This window comes from Ailuropoda melanoleuca, chromosome 15 (genome assembly GCF_002007445.2).
Source record: "Ailuropoda melanoleuca isolate Jingjing chromosome 15, ASM200744v2, whole genome shotgun sequence".
NCBI classification, from domain to species: Eukaryota; Metazoa; Chordata; class Mammalia; order Carnivora; family Ursidae; genus Ailuropoda; species Ailuropoda melanoleuca.
The window spans coordinates 13445301-13464866 of record NC_048232.1 but is presented as its reverse complement, the minus strand read 5'-3'; the positions used below and the strand labels follow the sequence as shown (position 1 = coordinate 13464866).

The 19566-nt window shown below is 41.6% G+C and overlaps 2 protein-coding genes across 3 annotated transcripts in view; one reads left to right on the top strand and one right to left on the bottom strand.

Annotated features, from left to right (window-relative positions):
• The window catches only part of HSPA14 (heat shock protein family A (Hsp70) member 14), a 36862-nt gene extending 24051 nt beyond the window's left edge, over positions 1-12811 (bottom strand). The window contains exons 1-8 of one of the 2 annotated variants that reach the window (XM_034643764.1): positions 11213-11268; positions 11057-11139; positions 8321-9049; positions 7306-7804; positions 2498-2546; positions 2260-2365; positions 1137-1227; positions 76-180 (exon numbers count right to left, since the gene is read on the bottom strand). In XM_034643764.1, the coding sequence (XP_034499655.1) occupies positions 76-180; positions 1137-1227; positions 2260-2365; positions 2498-2546; positions 7306-7804; positions 8321-8882 (1412 nt within the window). In that variant the 5' untranslated portion in view covers positions 8883-9049; positions 11057-11139; positions 11213-11268. Of the gene's footprint in view, positions 1-75; positions 181-1136; positions 1228-2259; positions 2366-2497; positions 2547-7305; positions 7805-8320; positions 9050-11056; positions 11140-11212; positions 11294-12647 lie in introns of those variants that run through there. The other variant, XM_002929879.4, reaches the window with a different exon arrangement.
• A 97-nt stretch (positions 12812-12908) lies between these two features.
• Positions 12909-19566, top strand: part of CDNF (cerebral dopamine neurotrophic factor) — a 22815-nt gene continuing 16157 nt past the window's right edge. The window contains exon 1 of the mRNA XM_002929878.4: positions 12909-13310. Coding sequence (XP_002929924.1) covers positions 13196-13310 — 115 coding nt within the window. The 5' untranslated portion in view covers positions 12909-13195. The remainder of the gene's footprint in view (positions 13311-19566) is intronic.

Genomic DNA, 19566 nt, shown 5'->3' with positions numbered 1-19566 from the left:
CCCTACTGATTTAAGTGTGGTAATCTAAAATGTTTTCTGCACTGAAAAGCTTAAAGCTGCAAATATGGTTTTTACCTTTTTCCAGTGGGGCAGTCTTGTCCAATTCCATAAGCCAGAAGAGCTGCGGATGGTTCATGGATTAACCGCAAAACATTAAACCCAGCAGCTCTGGCTGCTTCCCTGTGGACGATTTGCTTTCAGTGAATTTATTATCACAACATGTTCAAGTATTTTCTTGACAAAGAAAGTAACATGTGATATACTAAGTAAGGAAAAGGAAAGCTCTCAAAAATGCCCATGCTTATAAACTTAAGAGATTAAAACAAATTTATAATACATTTTGGAACTTACTTTTTTTTTTTTAAAGATTTTATTTATTTATTTGACAGAGACAGAGACAGCGAGAGAGGGAACACAAGCAGGGGGAGTGGGAGAGGAAGAAGCAGGCTTCTAGTAGAGGAGCCTGATGCGGGGCTCAATCCCAGAACGCCGGGATCACGCTGTGAGCCGATGGCAGATGCTTATCGACTGAGCCACCCAGGCGCCCCAAGGAACTTCCTGGTTTCTTTAACTTAGGGTCACAGTTTTAACATCCCACAAGTTCAAGTAAATAATGCAATTATCTGTCCCAGAAGCAACTCAGATGCTTGTAAAGTCCCATATGAAACTCTATCCTCAAGGCAAAGGTATGCATGCTTGCCAATTATATTTGCATAATGACCCATACAAACTAAACCCAACTTTTTGTTTAGATGTGAAGATCTAAGGTGAAGAAATTATTGCAAATATTTTCATTGCAAAAAACTGTGTATTTTTATGTAATTTCCACATAAACTTTGTATGAAACTAAGGCAAAGCAATTTACAAGCATCAACTTAACCTGGTAATTAAAAACATTTCCAATCAAAACAGCTAATAAGGTACAACTAATTTTGTGTTCTCTTGGCATTTCATAAAAGACAGGAAATATTAGTGATCATTACTAGACTTTTTACCATACTAATTACATGTGTAAATATATGCATCTGTTTACAAATACAATTTTATTGCCTAAGGTATTTTCAAATACAATTTTACCTTTTACTACACTACATTATGAAATCTTTATTTCCTTTAAGCAAATAAAATTAACTTACCCAAGAGCATTTTTTTGCTTTTCTCCAAAATCAAATGGAACAGTAATAACTACATCATTTGCATCTGAGCCCAATACAGAATGTGCCGTTTCTGTGTATGAAAAAATATAAAAATAAATTCCAATGACAAAAAAAAATGTCATGATACTTAGCAGTTTATTAATTTGTGCCAACGATCTTCCCACTGTAAAAATTTTCCAGTTCACCTGACTGCCCACCACTCATTTTCTTCTCTGGCTCTTTATTTATTTTTTTTAATTAACTTTTTTTAAAAGATTTTATTTATTTATTTGAAAGAGAGACAGCCAGTGAGAGAGGGAACACAAGCAGGGGGAGTGGGAGAGGAAGAAGCAGGCTCCCAGCGGAGGAGCCTGATGCGGGGCTCGATCCCAGAACGCTGGGATCACGCCCTGAGCTGAAGGCAGACGCTTAACGACTGTGCTACCCAGGCGCCCCTTCTCTGGCTCTTTTAAATCGTGCAAAACTTATTGTGGTTTTGGAAGTTTGTGGACGTGAAAGTAGGTACTTTCCAAAAAGCCTGGTTCTTAGGCTTCAAAATTTCAACTACCTCCCAAATTAGACTGGTTCCATTAAGAATGGGCTTCTAATGCATCAATGTGAAGATAAGCAGCATGTTAGTTAAACACATTAAAAGGCTGTCTTTCATCTCACAAACTCATAATTCCAGAGCTGAAGTGAGCCTTATAAATAATCTACTCCAGAATTTGCCAAACTGTTCCACAGCATGCCACTCAGCTACAAGCCTTCAGTGGAAGTGGTGATAAGCCAGACGTACTTCATTGGCCTAAGTAACTGTTCAAGGACCGCTGTTAATCTTGAGCAGAGAGATAAAATACTCACTCTTCACCAAACTTATTTGGACACTTCAATTTAGGAAGCTGTGAAAATGCCAACCTGGCCCAACACATTAACGTTACTTCTAAGGAAACCAAAGTCAGGGAAGGAAGTCAGTTAAGGGTACGTGGCCAGGTAGTGGCATAGTCAGGTCTGGTGTTAGGTCTCCTTCATCTGCTCAATCACCCTGCTTCTCTCCAGATCAAGAAACACCTCTAACTTTTTTTACAGTCAACTTTTAAATTTCTAGATGAAATTTGCTCAATACCTTTCATCTTACTAAATATCAGTCTGGCAACATCTTCTGGGTTAACAAACTTTGTTCCTTCTCCAGTATCTACTTCGTATCGTAACTTTCCATTTTTTTCAATGACCTAGAAAGCAAATTTTAAGTGTGTTAAATGAGGAATAATTTTAATAAAAACACAAAGTTTCAAAATAATAATAGGTTATGACCTTGGCAATTACTTTGTGTAACAGAGGGGTAATAACAGAACCATACTCACTAAACATTTACTTTCCGTGATGTATTTCTGAGCCTGCAGATCATCAGAGCTGTCCATAAAGATAAAGATAGTTAAATTTAAAATCAGTATTGTTGATGTGTAATATTTAAAGAAGGCTATATTTTTCAATACCACTGAACAAATATAAAAATACAAAAAATTATCAAGTTGGTTGATATTAACAAATCATGATACAGAGGATAGGATTAAATGGATGCAGTATTTACAATGGTTATAGTGATTCTATTAATCTCCACATTTGAAAGTAAATAACTCTTACTTGTTCTGATTTTCTTATTAACAGATGCTATACATCTGGGGGTAATTTTTCATAATATCAGTGGTTTTATGTCATATACTCTCTCAACTATGATCTTGAAGACCCAATCACTGAGATGAAAAGGGCAAAAAAAGATTTCAAAGGGTAAACCAGAATATCTAACACCGTCTTTGTTTCTTGGCTTCTGAACATGAATCAACACCCAAAGTCAAAAAAACTGAGTGAGAGTATGTACGTTACATATGGAAAGGTGAAATATACTGTAGGTAGATAGATCTATAACGTGCTATACAAAGTAAGTAGTAAATAAATGTGTACGGCAGTGAAAAAACTAAGATGGGTGCAATGTTGCTCAAAATACCAATTTGTGCAGACTACAAAAAGTTCGTATCTATTATTACAATACCTAAGTGGGGTTAATTTGGCTGGTATTATTTTAGATGTAAGAGGCTCATAGAGAATCAATGACTTTCAGGCTAGTAACAGGCAGAGTCAGTACCCAGTATTCTCTAGCAGGCTAGTGTTGTTTGCACTTTACCAGCTGCCTCCTAGTAAGAATGTAAATGACTAAAGTACTTCTGTCCCTTCGAGCAGTGATAGTCGTCTTTGATCCTTGGCTTAATTTCATCTAGAAATTAAAGTAAACCCTTCCAGTTAACCCTTCTTCCAAGGGGCTATAGCTGTTCCATTCAGAGATCAATTTTAATAAGAGAAGTTGAAAATTAATAGTGACTATCTGCTACAGTTATTGAACATCTGGGGACCCTAACCTGTGTAAATAAGAGGAAGACAAGGGTGTAAGATGGACTAATGCGGCTCAGAAATCCGTCTAGAATACTTACAGATTCCCCATACTTCCTTCTCTATTACTAAAAAATTGATGGAGAGGAAAACAGGCAAGGAGCTTGCCCAAAGTCACATGGTAAATTCATGGCAGAACGGACTGGAATCCAGATCTTTAATACAAAGTTTAGTATTCTCTTCACCTAAGCCCTCCCTTCCTTCGTCTAAATCCAATATTTAGACTACATCCTGGACAAATATTTTAAGAATAAGAAAAAAAGATGAAGTCTACCCATAGTAATTTTTTTGCACCCATATTTCAGCATGACACTTACCAGCTGTTTTCTTCAGAACAGAATTCTAGTCAACCAGGACCATTTACCCTGTTAACTGTAAACTGTGAGCTACCTAAGACAAGATAATTTGCCAGGAAAGAGCCTATATCATGGAACTTAAAGAACTTTTAGAAATGGAAAATTATTTTTCAACTGCCCTGCAAAGAGAGCCATTCTCATGTGAGGACAGGAAGCACACAAAGCTCTTAGGGCCAAATACAGGCAAGACCCTGGAGATGAGCTGGTGAAGAAAAAGCAAGCAGAGCGTGGAGGTGACAACAAATGGTCATGGATATTGCCAGAAAGTAGCGGACTGACCCACAAGTACATACAAGTAAAAACTTTATTTGTCCACACTAGGATTAAATCACTTAACAGAAACACAAAGGACGGTGGGAAGTTGGCATACACAGCACCTCATTTACATCATGGTCTTTAGGAGGCAGAGTGCTAACCCCACCACTGTATCACCACCTCTACAGGCAACGCCACTCTCTCTTCCTCGTCCTTCCTGAAATGTCTCTTGCACCGTCAGCAGGCTGTCGGACCTGGCACACAGCAGCACTAACGTGCCCCAGGGTCTTCTTCCCCATTACTGTCACAACATAGTGCCTTCCGTGTCTGAAAGCGTTTTTACATTCATCTGTTCATTTGGCCCTCACAACATTCCTGTGAGGTAGGTAGGAGAGTTATTCGCTTCTCCCTCTGTAGGTGAGGAACCTGAGTCACAGAATGGTAAAACGACCTGCCAAAGGATGGGCAGGTCCGAATGGCTGGGCCTAGAGCTTAGGCAGGATTTCTGAGCTTGTTCTCATTCGTATGGCCTCCGCTTAACAACACTTCGCCTCTTTTTCTGTTTATTTCATTAAGAACTTTCCCTTTAATTTTATTCTCACGTTAAGGTTACTTGACCCGAAAGATTTTCATAATACTACCTTCTGAATTTAACTCCATTTTTGTTCTTTAGCACTTATCTCAAATAAATCCCTGCCTATGTATTTTGCTACCATTAATAGATTAATATAGTACAGGCCTACCTCTCCTTCAAGTACTTCCCTGTTTTTCCAGAAAGTCTACGTATCTACATTAGTGTTATCCAGTTATAAATGACACACATCCCTCCATATAAAGGCCTAAAACAATTGAGAAAATGCACATATATAGGTATATATCCATTTCACTGCCTTAATATATGCTTCTTTAAAGCAAGGAACCTATATATGGTGTAGTATTTATTTAAGCTGAGTATATTAATAAATATTAATACTACAGGATGCTTCCCTAAAATACAGTTGTTACCAGTAATTTAAACATACAGTATGTAGCTGTGACTGAAAACACAGCAATTAAAATTTCACTTTGCCTTTTTTTTGTTATGCCACTTAACATAGAATTTTTTTAGGATTGAAAAGTACTAGAGGGGCGCCTGGGTGGCACAGCGGTTAAGCGTCTGCCTTTGGCTCAGGGCGTGATCCCGGCGTTATGGGATCGAGCCCCACATCAGGCTCTTCTGCTGTGAGCCTGCTTCTTCCTCTCCCACCTCCCCTGCTTGTGTTCCCTCTCTCGCTGGCTGTCTTTATCTCTGTTGAAAAATAAATAAAATCTTTAAAAAAAAAAAAAAGTACTAGAAAAGTCATCTAGTACAAATCTCTCATTTTAAAGAAACTGAGGCACCAAAAGGGCAAGTCATGTGCCCAACATAACAAACTGTGACAGGGTTAGAACCCAGTTCTAACTGGAGTCCAGTGTGTTCTACACCAGCTGCTTTCTACGTTCATCACCCGTTCATCAGAGCAGCTTGCTCACTTGCCATCTATTCACGGTTCCCGGTATATTCCCATTATTGTTTTGACTATTTCTCTACCTATCTGTATTGTCAGCTTTTAGGGTAAGCACCCAAGCGTACAAAATATAAAACAAAATCTCTTCAAACACGCCCGCACTTGTTTTTTTTTTTTTTCGTTTTTTACCTGTAGACTGGAGGAAAGCCTTTTAAATTCCAAGGCTCCTATTTGTAGTTCATGAAAGTACTAAGTAAACCACTTAAAAGCTTTAAGTTAGTTAGTTTAATCATGGCCAGTAATGGCATTCCTTCTAGAGTAAACTGGAAGTATGGCTCAACACCCTTGTTATCTCCTAGAGGAAGTGTTTATGTTTTAGGGTAAATGGGGATGTGTTTGTTGAGGACTTTGTGCGTGAAAGGAGTTATCTATTGCAGGCAGTCTTTATCCACACCATCCTCAACTGTTTCCAAAGCTGTCCTGTTCCACCATATGCCATTAACAAGGGGAACTTTTGTCTACATAATATGAGAAAAAGTGACTTTGGAAAGTTCCCTAGAAGGAAAGTTTTCAAGGGCTTGACTTCTGTAACATGAGACAGAAAAAAGGCTAACAGAAAAGAATGAAATTAGCTAAAAGCATTTAGAGAACAGATTCTAAATTGTTTCCAAATGTTGTTCAAATGACACCCAACCTAAAGATACGTAATTATGCATATAAAGGGACCCAAATGATGTGGAATGCAAAGAATTTACTTACATTAAATATTTTATAAAACAGCCAATACCTCATTATGAAGATTATCAATATGGATCATAACACACAACTGTGGCTCCCTGTCCGTTCTGAATTATATCCTTATAGTGATAAGACACTAAGAACTAGTAAAATGGAGGGAATGACGGTTTGACCACTGAGTGCTTACTAGTAGGTAGGTTATAGACACAGCAGTGAAAACATAAGAGAATAAGGTACAAATACATGTATCTATATTAGTCTAATGAGCTATATCGAGGGATTAAAAAAATGAAGATCTTACACGAAGCAGTCAGATTAAACTAGTAGAGTCAAGCAATGAGGTCATGGTATACACCATAATTCTATAACTTGTCAACGAATGTGCCTCACCCTAGCCTTACCTTGGCCAAGGGCATATACACGAATAACTTACATGTGTATAGTATGCAGTGCTTTTAAACTTTTAAACCCTTTCACATCTATTAGCCATTTGATCCTCACAACAACCCTGTGAGGTAGGCAGGTCAGGAGTTATTACCTAGCCCCCATTTTACAGATGAGGAAATTGGTGTAGAGGTAAACTAAACTGCCTCATGTCAGTGGGAAAGCCACAGCTAACTAGCTCTCTGGACTCGGCTCCATCTGTTTTCTATTAGACCACTCTTCACACATCCGAGAGGTCTTTCAGTTAGTGGAGAAGCTTGGGAAAAGCAACTAGCACGGATCTTCCTGCCACTCTGCGTCTTAATGGTTCATCCACTCGTTTTTTTCCCGAAGGACCTGTAAAAGGAGCCAGGGTACCAAAAGGCAGGTGTTGGAACTGGGCTTCTACCAGTTTAGGAAAGAGACACTTGTGTAATCAATTCCTAACTTTTGGTATTTGAAATTAACCTTTGAAGCAATTTTTCAAGCCCTAGCTGAAAAGCACCGGTGGCCTCTTCCACTGCTGTTGCCAAGCGTCTGACTGCGATCACGGCATCCCTGCGGAGCTCGTTGGCAGTGTCTTGCTGGGCACTGGCCTCCTCACCAATAGCAATCAGCCTGTCCAATTTTTCTTCCTCACGCTTTGAAAGTTCTCGTGCCAACCTCCTGTTTTCTGCCAACTCAGCTGCAATAGTCCTGGCCACTGACCGCCTTCTTCGCCTTGCCCACCTTGGAGGGGGCTCACTGGTCAAAGGCCTATCCCCACCAGAAACAAAAGGAACTCCGGAGGAGATGACCGGAGGCCGCTGTGTAGAGGCCACCCCAGGAGTGTTTCGGCTGGTACTGGCGCAGGGACTGGGCTCACCGGACACACCCAGTCTGGTCATGGGGCTGCTCTGACAGGGAGCAACTGCACCTCTGAAAAGGTGGTGGGAACTGCTGTAGTTGGGGGTCCCTTGAGAGCACCCTGAAAAACAAAGCAACAATGTTGCAAAGAGGACATTCCTGCTATGGAATGCTTGGAGCCAGCAGCAGAGCTGAGAGACAATTACAAAACTCTGGTAGTTCCTGAAAGGCCTCTTTCCACAAGGGGCTGGGAAGATTTCAATTCCTTGATCTGGACACTCTGGCCAACTGTAATCTTACCTCCAAAACCTCCCCACTGACTTCCTAAACCCCTTTCCACATAGCTAGCCAACCCAATCTCTATTCTCACATGCCTAAGCACCCACTATAAATAATGCCAAAACGAGTTTGGTTCTAAAGAGTACTTTTTCCACATTTAAAAAGTTCTAATGCCTTATATACCTAGAGTCACTGCTTCTGAAGACCTGGAGCCCTTTGTCTTACCAGAAGGCTTAAAAAACAGAGGGCATGGGGCAGAAATAGAGACAATGTTGAAGAGAACACCATCCAAACATATAACTGCTGTTTAGAACCAAGTGACTCTGGCACCCCAATCCTTCACATGCTTGGGAGTTACCTGCACCCGAGGATTCATCCCAGGAGTCCTCAAGGTCACTGGTTTCTCGCGTCTGGTCACTGATTCTCAGTTGACAATCCTCATCTGATTCTTTAACTGTTTTCAAGATAGGCTGATGATCTGCTGCCTGAGTCCTTTTTGCTCTGAGAATGCTGGCTCCCTCTTCCCCTGGGGTGTCAGAGGCCACTAAGTTCTGATCACAGTGCTTGGCCCAAGCAGCATCCTCCATTAAGTTGTCTGGGTCAGTCACTATCTGATTTCGGAGAAGCTGATCCAACGTATCATAAAATGGACAGTGCGGTGGATCACCCATACTCGTGGCATGGGCAACATACGCCTTTAAATATAACGCCTTCAGAACTTTAAACTTGGAGCGACACTGACGTTCGGTGCGGCGGAAGCCTTCCTGCTGCATTCGCTTAGACACAGCCTGATAGACATCTGCATTATGATGCACAGTCTGGAGGCGCTGGATATACTCTGCCTCGCCTAGTATGGAGAGAAGAGTTCGTGTCTCCTGTCTGGACCACCGGATGCCCGCACTGCTATTGGCACTGGCCATAGTGGATTGGGAAGGAAGGCTAGCTGCAGGAAGGTCCTGGGCAGCAAGGTGCAAGTCTGAAGGTGTGGGGAAGCTCTGTGTGCTCTCAGTGTACTTCCAGGAGCCAGCCGATTCTTCCCTCTCAGGGCTAATTGTTGAGAAGCCAGGTCCAAGGACCGCATTTCTGGCTGGAAGGCCACAGGGGAATGAGAGTTACAGGGAGGATGTAAGGATAATTGTGGCAGCAAGTTAAGTGGTGCTACCTGTGAATAGGGTGCAAACAGGCAGGATGCCAAGACTAAGAAAGCCCAAATGCGAGCGTTCGCCCAGGAAAGGTACTGGACCAGGGGCTCAAAAGGGCCTTACTGGCTTGGTAAAAGGGGACTGGCTCCTCCACAAAAGAGAGAGTGCTTCTGAGGCCGAGACCTGGTACAACTGTTTATATGTAAAAATCACCATTGTCTTGTGAGGAGGCCGAGGGGGGGAATATCTGGGCCATGACACAGCTCACTCTAGAGAAGTGCCAGCAGGACCATGGTGGAACAGTAGGTCTGAAGAGCGCTCATCCTTTACCAGCCTTGGCCTCAAAAGCATGCTGTAGCTATACATATTACCATCTGACTGTCACCACTGCACTCTGTTAAAAGGTAACTTTTGGGGCCAGAAAAGTCAGCTTAAGTTGTTCCTGATAATACAAAGATTTTGTATGATATGGCAGGAAACAACCATATCATTACTCTGATCATCTGCCCTAAAATAGCAACACAAAACAGGGCTACTAGATCTATGGAAATGTTCTGTATTTTGATTGTATCAATGTCAGTATCCTGGTTTTGATACTGTACTCCAGTTTTTTCAAGATGTATTATTCTGTATTATTTCTTACAACAGTACGTAAATTTACACTGATCCCCAAATAAAAAGTTTAATTGAAAAAAACCCTATATTACTGGTCGTTTATAGTGAATATAGCTTCAAAGCCCATCTAGAGCTCCCTGCTTTTTTTTTAGAGATTTTATACCTTGCAAATTTTTGACACCAACTAATTTATTTTCAATATGCTCAACACTCAATTTTGTCAACACATAAATGGATAGAGGAGTATTATTTATCATCACAAAAATTTAAATTCTCTCCAAAATACTATCATTTTAGACTTAGTGCATAAATACTCTAAGGAAAAAAATAAATCAAGTTCAGTTTAACTAAATTCAGGTAAGGGATAATAAAAAATATCTGTATGTATGGAAGAAATAGATATTAGATTTAATCCATAACCCCCAAATCCTAAGATCAACATGGGACATTTATATTTAAATTCTCAACTGAACAAAGCAGAAGGGGAAGAACCTGGGGCTAAGGGTTAGAAGTCCTGAAGTGCAGTCCTATCTAGCTCACCTCCCTAACTGAGCAGTTCCATAACTTCAATGTGCCTCGATTTTCTCATCTACAAATGGGGAGGAATAAAACCTGCCCTACCAATCTTTTAGGGATTTGAAAAGATTAAATAATAGATGTGAAAGCACTTTGAAAATTTAAAAACACTGTATCAAGCATTACTACTCCAGTGAAAATGAAAACCCCTAATTATTATGGTAATCTATAATTTGAGGAGACAGAAGTCTGGAGAAGCAAGCCTCTTTAATCTTTTAATTAAAGTTACAACAGATGATTAACCTGATTCTTACTTAGGACGTTAATTAAGCTGTTTCTCTAATGATTAAATTTGTAAGCCAACTGGAAAAGTTAGTTCCCAGAAAGTGTCACAAAAGGACCTGAGGAAGAAAATCAATAGCTTTATATAAATTATGGTCAATTGTTACAGATTTTGCAAAATTCAACTACAGTGCAGAAAAATCTTCAAATTCCCACAAAATCTTTCAAGTTCCCTCTGTCATGTGAAAAGTCTGAATTACCACTTCTAAATGAAACATTATCAAACTATACAAATGTTGGCATTTATCAATAAAAACAGACCTCTGAGCAAAAAACAAATATTTGAGTGAATCCCATCCTCGAGAGGATACAACACTAATCACCAAAAGAAAGAGCATACTGGGATAATCTCTGAAATGATTCAATCATAAAGAGCAACAAAAAAACCAAACTGATGTCTCTAGTTTCATTTCACATTATGTTTAGAATGTATGAACACATTTTATTTCCGTATGTAAAAGTATTACTTTATTCCGTACCTTCTGCCAAGGATCTGCTTTACTTTCACTACTGTATTTGAAATATTTCTTATTCTACTTTGTTTTGCAGCCAATCCAACAACCTGAAAAAGAACAGCATATTACAATGCATGTAATTTTACTTATTTCAAAATACAAGAATGAGGGAAATAGTACCTCTTCATTTTCTGTGTAAGCAACAACGGCTGGAGTAACTCTGTCACCTGCATCATTTGCAACCACATCAGCCCGGCCATCCTGGAAAAAAAAATACACAACTATATTAGGTCTTTTGGGGAAAAAAAAAAACAAAACAAAACCATATATATATATATATATATATATATATATATATATACACACACACACACAAGCACACACACATACACACAAATATATAGTCTCATCAGAAATACGTGGGCCAGTGTTACCCTGTCATACCTGTAGAAAGAAAACCTCTGTATCAGTATTTTAAACTTGCAGGTTTAATTGCCATTATTAATTTCCTAGATTTTATATAAGATCAACATTCCACAAACTGCCTCATTTTTTCAATCTGCTCTGCATAGTCAATAACTGGATCAAACATAATAACCTTGTACACAATAAGACTTATTACATCGCCCTTTCTAGTTTTCTTTCCTCTCTGACAAATACATTTTTCTTCCTTTTTCTACGTATGATGAAGTAGCACTAAATCCCTTTGGTTTTTCCTTCCAAATCACTTGACATTTAAAAGCAAAACTAGTATCAGGGGAGTTCATTATTATTGTTCCTTCCGCCTCCCTCCTGATGAGAAGCAGGCTACAATTTCCTGTTAAGTCCTCCCATTCAAGAAAGGTCAAGTCAGTAAAGCATACACCATCAACTCGCTTCACGCGCTTCGCGGGATTAACAACTCCAGTTCCAGACCTCAACCACCCGGTCCTTTCCTGGCAAACATTCCAAAACCTCCGGGTGGGGATATTCAGGCCCACCTTCCGGCCCCCAGCGGCCAGGACGTCCCCGGGGACCGCCCCCTCCCAGCGTCCAGCGCCCAAGAAGTCCTCGAGACCCCTCCGCGCCTCCTGCGGCTCTGAAGTCCCAAGACCTCCCAGGCCTCCTGCTGCCCAGACATCCCCGGGACCGCCCCTCTTCCGGCGTCCAGCGCCCACGAGGTCCTCGAGGCCTCTCCGGGCCTCCGGCGGCCCTGACGTCCCCAGGACCGCTCCTCCCCGGCCTCCCGCGGCCCTGATGTCCCCGAGACCCTCCAAGCCTCCTGCTGCCCTGACGTCCCCCGGCCCGCCCGACTCTGAGCCTCCAGAGGCCCAGACATCCCCAGGACAGTCCCCCTCCAGGACCTCTGCGGCCCGGACGTTCCCGAACCCCGCGCGCCCGCGTCGTCACGACCCTCCGCCAGAGCGCAGCGGGCTTTCCGGAGAAGTTGCGGAGGACCAGGCCGGGTCCGCCCGGCCCTTCGCCTCCAAACTTCCCCTCAATAATGCTTTTCCAAACGGCATTCCTAGGCCGGCGACACGCTGTTCACAACCCCATAGAAGACCAAAGGTCTTGGCCCGGCACCCGGAGAACTGGGGAGCCATCAGCCCGGAGCCCAGCTCCCCCAATCCCTTACCTTATAGACGGCCACACAGGCTGATGTGCAGCCAAGGTGAACTCCGATGGCCGCCATGAGGCGGCAAAGGAGGCGGCAGCAGTAACGAGTGGTCCCCCTGTGGCAGCGGCTTCGGGCCTCGGAACAACCCCATCAGGCACCGCGGAAACTTCACGTTCCCGCCCGCCCACCGCGTCCGGTCCATCCGCCGCGGCCTCGCGCGTCGCCACCAATCAGAGTGAAGTTTCGCCTTTCCTCTCAGACTGCCAGCGAATAGCTTCAGTGCGTCTCCCCAGCCCCGCCTTGCCGGAACGGCAGCGCGTGTACGATAGTGCGCACGCGCCAGTCGGGGAGGGACTGGAAGGGATTTCTTCGTTCCGCCCCTTCTAGGTCCTTACGTGAAACCCAATGGAAGCTCGTGATTGTATTACGTCATTTGGCCTAGCAACTGCCGGCAGATTTTTCCAACCACTCGCTGGGCTCCTCCGCGTCATGTAACAGCCCCGGGTGGTAGCAGCGTGGCTGTTGGTGGACGCAGGTGGCGAGGCGTTTGGAGCGACTTGCTCAGCATGTGGTGCACGGGCCCAGCCTCAGTGGTGGCCTTTTGTGCCGGGCTTTGGGTCTGTAACCCGGGGCCGGCGCTGGGCCAGGAGGCCGGGGAACGGCCAGGGGCCGACTGTGAAGGTGAGCGGCGTGAGACCTGCTTGCATGGCGGTGGCACCGCGCTGCGGCTCAGCTGTTGTCGGCTTTGGCTTCTCCCGGCCCTGGCTATAAATAACCTGTAACTCAGGAAATGCACCCGTCCCTGGTTCCCCATCGCTTTCTGCCAAGTCTAGGCAAAAGTTCGATCTGGGCCTAGTGACACCTTGAGGCCGCCTCTCTCCTGGTCTCGTGCTATTAAACTGCTGCGGTCAAAGCCGGATTTGGATTAGATGTGTAAAAGCAACTAGCTTCAGAAGACCCTGGCGGTGCATCCACGCCGCTGCTGCTGACCGGCGACTCTGGCCTCTCCCTGCCCAGGAGAGGTCCTTCAAATTTAAATTTGTTTGACTCCCGAAAGAAAAATAAAACAAGTTGTCTGTAATTGAGTTGAGGTGGCTTAAACCAGAGAACAAAAGTTACGTTTGTTAGGACTTAGAGTAAAGTTGCTTTACAAAGGGGTACATTAACTCCTTAGGAGGAATACCCAGGAATGATTCCTTTTCTGTTCGCAGAACCTAAGCTATGCACTTGCAATCAGAACACCAACCTTTCTGCTCTGAGCCCCCATACCTCTCCTTGCAAAATCAACGTGGTAATACCTACTTCAGAGGGTTGTTAATAAGATTAAAGAAGGTAATTGGCTACGCTAGCCCCTTCCTCTTGGACTGCTGTAAAAACTATTTTTCATTGACCAAAATAATTTATATAAGTGTATATTCTCACGCTTCTGTGACCTTGGGACTCTATCCCTACTTAAGAGGAAATTATAGATTCACAGTATACATGGAATAACTGGATGAGTGTAGTTTGTATAACTTAAGTGTTAAGAATTGGAGTTCAGTTTTCTGCCAGGCCTGCAATAATTAAACTTCTCTCCAGAAATTTGAAATATCTACATGATGTCATTTTTAAGCTTTCTATAGATATGTTGGTTCAGCTAAGTTATAATTTTGTTTAAAGAATCTTACAACTGCATCTATTTAAAGCACAATTTGTGAGACATAAACAATTGATATGATTACTCATTAGTAATTTAATTTCTGGAGCGTCTACCCGAAAACATTTCAGAAAAGCCAGAGACCCTGTATTAATTAAATGTGACGCTTATGCCATCTTTCCTAGATTTATTACAGCATATTGTGATGATTGTGTGTTTGATTTTCTACTGTCCTCACTCCTCTTGCTCATTCTGCTTCCATTACTCTGGTGCCCTGTTTTTGGACCCACCAAGGACGCATTAGAGATTTGCACTTCTTCCCTTTGCCTGGAGAGTTCGACCCCAAGTAGTCCACTTATGGTTTTCTCTCCCTTTCTCAAGGTTTCTGCTCAAATACCACTTTATCCAAGAGGTTTTCCTTGACCACTCCATTTAGAGTAATACCATTTACCTTGTCACTCTACCCCATTACCATATTTCTTTTCCACTCCATTTAGAATAATACCATTTACCTTGTCACTCTACCCATTACCATATTTCTTTTTCTTCACAGCCACAAGATACTTTTATTTATTCCCTGGCATGTAATCCTTGAAAGTATAGACTTTGTTTCTCAACAACCTAGAACACTGTCTGGTACTAACTGATTGCTCAATGAATGTTTGTTAAAAACACAAATGACAGGCTATTACAGTTAATGTTCTCTTCCTATTTATAGCATTAGGAATGATTAGGACTTAGAGCTCTAAAAGACAACGCGACTGATCCTGTAGCTGAAAACAACTAAAAACACTGGATAAAATAAAAATGTAAAAATATTTTTAAAGATTTATTTATTTATTTGAGAGAGAGTGTGTGTCAGCGTGTGTGCATGAGGGGTGGGGGAGGGGCAGAGGGAGATAAGCAAACTCCCCTCTGCTGCTCGAGGAGCCCACCTCAGGGCTCCATCCTGAGACCCCTGAGAGCATGACCTGAGCCAAAATCAAGAGTCAGATGCTCAACCTATTAGCCACCCACATGCTCCTAAAAATAATTTTAGAGTAAGTTAGTAAGGCATAACCAGAGGCCAAATATCAAGGTCAAAGTGGAAACTAAAAGAGGTAAGAGGTAAGAGGAACGGGAAGATGGCTTTTGCCTTGAGGGCATTTGTTACTCAGGCAATCTGAACTTAGGTTTTCATGGCTTTGGCAAAATAAAGAGAATAAAGACAAAGCCCAGGACCTTCTGAAGTTAGGAGTGTAATATGAGGTCTTCCCCAATTAATTTGAAACCCCAAAGAGCTAGACCTCTATTATAAAAGGTGACCTGGAAATAGCCACAACTGAACCCCCATCCTTGGAGACTAAAAGCAATTGTGGTACTTGAACTTGTACCAAAAGGGGAAAAAAAATGTCTCCAGATACCTCCTGATCATAAGAGAGCCCACATATGCACTGAGGCCCAAATGCACACAACCTGGACAGTCCGAAATCTCTCAAACTGAAATTTTAGTTTAACGGGGTTTTAGGCATCAGCAAATAACGATCTTACCTGTAGGAATCCACCTTTAGCCCAGCCTGCAAGTAATTCTCACAGTTAAAGTGCAAGAAATAAAGCTCACATTCAGAAAAGTTTTGCACCCATGGGGAAGAAGGGCACCATAAGTGACAGTCAGTTATGACTAGTGGCAGAGACGAGGCAGAGACTAGTGGAAAGTCTTCAGGTACCGGAATGTCCAGGCACAGAATAGAAAATACATTTATTATGTTTTAAGAAATATAGGAAGGGATTGAAAATACAAATAAAGGGCAAAAGACTCTTAAAAATGTCCAATCATATTTGGAAAAGAACCAGATTAAATTGCTACAAAGAAATGAATGGGATTAACAGCAGATTAGATACAGCTGATAAAAGAATTAGTAAAAAGATTGAAGAAATCATCAAGAAGGAATCACTAGAAAGAAGAAACAAAGAGAAAATCTTAAACACAGAGAAAAAATGCTGATGACCTTCAAGTTAGACTGTCAGATGATTCAAAAGTGAAAGGCCCAAAGTCACAAGGCTAGTAATCAGTAAAGCCAGGATTTGGACCCAGAAAGAGTCTGGCTTCGGAGCCCAAGCACTGAATTACTACCTATACTGCTTTCTGAGTATAATGTTGGGAACTAAATTATTTAAGGAAATATTAAAAAATAAAATTAGAACAATGAAGTAGTTTACAAATTATTTAAGAAGTTGTGGCTATTCTTAAAGTCTTAACTCCTTATAACATGTATTATATTCTTAGGTAGCAATTCTCCCCTAGTCCTGGTATCACCAAGATTAATCAGGTCTCTTTTTTTAATTTTTCCCCCAAAATCAAGGAGATAATGTGGGACTGACTTCAGTTTTAGAAGGTGTGGCTGAAACTGTTGAAAATAATGTTTCTAGCCCATTGCCAGCTTCATTGTGCCACTAACCGGATTTTAAGCATTTTTTATTATTTTTTTGATAAACTTGTAGCTCTTTTCCTGCAGGTGGCATTATTATATTTTCTGAATACTATTTTCCCCTTTTGAGCTGTGGCTAACTAATTGCTTAATTGACGTGTGATTTCACCTTGAAATTGTAAATTCAATTTCATTAATATTACCAAATATTTTATTCAGCATATTGGGGATTTCTGTGACAGTCACGGATATTGTGGTGAGTTTTTAACATCAGTTAGGAACTACTTCAAACATACAGGAAAATTTTTATATGACCTATACCTAGCATCTAGATTCATTGTTAATATTTTGCTACATTTGCTATCATTCTATCTCTTTAAAAAATAAATAACACACTTGCAGCCACTGTTTTCTCTCCCTTTCCAGGAGAAATGCCTGTTCTAAAGTTAATGTGTGCTTCTTTTCCATTTTTAAAGAACTACTATAAATGTGTATCCGCAAATAATCTATGTAATTTTTTTGATCTTAGTTGTCTATAATTGTACATTGTATGTATTCATTTGTAACCTTTTTCATTCAACATTATATTGGGGGCATTTATGTACATTGATAACTACAAACGTAGTTCATTCTTTTTAACTTACCTATAGAATTCCACTTTCTGAGTGAAATGAAGTTTATATAACTATTCTCTCATGGATATTCAGTTAGGTTCTTCCCACTTTTACATAATTTTAATAATATTCTTATACATGTCTCCTAGAGCACATAGGTGACGATTTCTCTAGGTCATAGAGCAAGAATTTCTGGGTGATAGATTATATGCATTTTCAACTTAACTTTTCCCTATTGGATTGTGGTTTTCTTACAGATTTTCAGGAGCTCTTTTATTCAGCCAAAAAAGACAAATTTCACATCCAATCTAGGTCCCTCGTTGAGGACAGAGCAATGTGGCTTAAGGAGAGGTGACAGACACTGAGGTGTGAAAAGCAGTGGAAAGTCAGGTCATCAGGGACAATCTAGAGACTGGATCAGACTCTGAGTGATATGGAAAACCACAGGAGGGTGTTGAGGAGATGAAGAAGCATAATCTGACTTTCACTTTTAAAGAACCTGGTTAGGATGTTGGGAATTTAGTGGGTCAGATTACAGCAATCCTCTGGCCAAGAAATCCTAACACTGCAGGAGAAAATAGGAAAACATCATTAAGGAACCAAGAGCTGACAGGATAGAAAGATTTACTAGGACAAAATTGAGGGGGAAGAAGCAGTCCTGAATGGTAAACTGAGTTTGCCCTCATTTTGCCCAGATGGCACTGGCCAAAGTAAAGATGATCTTTGGTGTGAGGGAGACGGAAGGCAAAGCCTAAGACTTGTTTTAAGTGGGTAGTCTACTAGGACACTCTTCTCTGTTAATCTGGGATTCCCGAAGGGTTAGTCCCTCAGAGTAAGGTTGAACGAGCAATAAACCTAACCCATCCCTACCCACAGAGGTCTCTAAGGAAAATTTCCTTGTCACTGCGCAGAATAGAAGAAAAGAATAAATACATTTCTGAGAGATTATAACCACAAGATGTCCTCATTTGGATTTGCAGCTAAATTACACATCAGGGGTCCAAGAAAATATCAAGCTGTCAATTTAGTTTAAAGTAGTCCCTGGCTAGTAGGTCCTAAGCCTGATAAATACAGACAAACCTTTATGGAAATAAGGCATCCTCATTTTAGGCCTCAAATAATCTCCACAAATACATTTCAAGTGACTATAAGTATCATACAGGACAAAATACGGAAGCAGACAAAAAAACAAAAACAAAAACAAACCCCCAAAAAATCAGGTAGTAAGGAGATGCAAAGGACTCCGTTTTTCACAACAAACCTTTTATAACTCACTGACTTTAAACTAGGTGTGGGGGAGTGAGGGGGAGGAAGAGAAGAGAGACTTGGAAACCACAGCATAACAATTCTTTGTTTTTCTTAAAGAGGAGTGGGGAAATGGGGTGGTATTTGGTGGTGGTGGTTGGGGGGGAATGAGGTGTTGAGAGATCTTTCTGTTGCTTCTAAGATGTGAGAAATAACAGCATGTTGCAGGCTAATGGAGAACGAGACTGGAGGGAGAGCGCAGAAGTGCAGGAGCAGGGAGTTGATAGGATCTCCTTAGCAAGTGCAAGAGTTGTCAAAGTTCATTCATAGAATTAAGGAAGAACATGCAGGTACAGGTGTGGTTGATGTGGCGGCAGAAGCAGGGGAGAGTTCTCTCCTGTTGCTTTTTGCCCTTCAGAGAAATAGGATGCAGGATCATGCAGTGGGAATGAGGATGGGGAGAAGGTGTTAGACGAGGTTTGAGAAGAGAGCAGCTCTGCAACTGTCACTTGGGAAGTTGGATACAGTGTGAGTATGGCCAATGGAGTAGGGTTGTTGAGTGGCCCTGATGGCTCACTGGAAGTCGGTGGTCATGAATCTAAAGTTAGACCAGTGAGCACCACTGTGTTATTTCCTCTGGTTGTGTTCGGCAAGTATAGGTACAAACTGGGTGGAGAGTTGGTTTTAACTAGGGTAAGGGTTTTTTCAGGTGTATACAATGAGGGAGGCAGATGCAAGAGAGTTGAATTTGGGTAAGGAAGTGTGGTGAAAAGGTGGGAAAATCAATGGATTGTATGACCTGGTGGGGTTGGAGAACTTGGGTGTTGGTTGTTAAAGTACGTGAGGGGCGCCTGAGTGGCACAGCGGTTAAGCGTCTGCCTTCGGCTCAGGGCGTGATCTCAGCGTTATGGGATCGAGCCCCACATCAGGCTTCCGCTGTGAGCCTGCTTCTTCCTCTCCCACTCCCCCTGCTTGTGTTCCCTCTCTCGCTGGCTGTCTCTATCTCTGTCGAATAAATAAAATCTTTAAAAAAA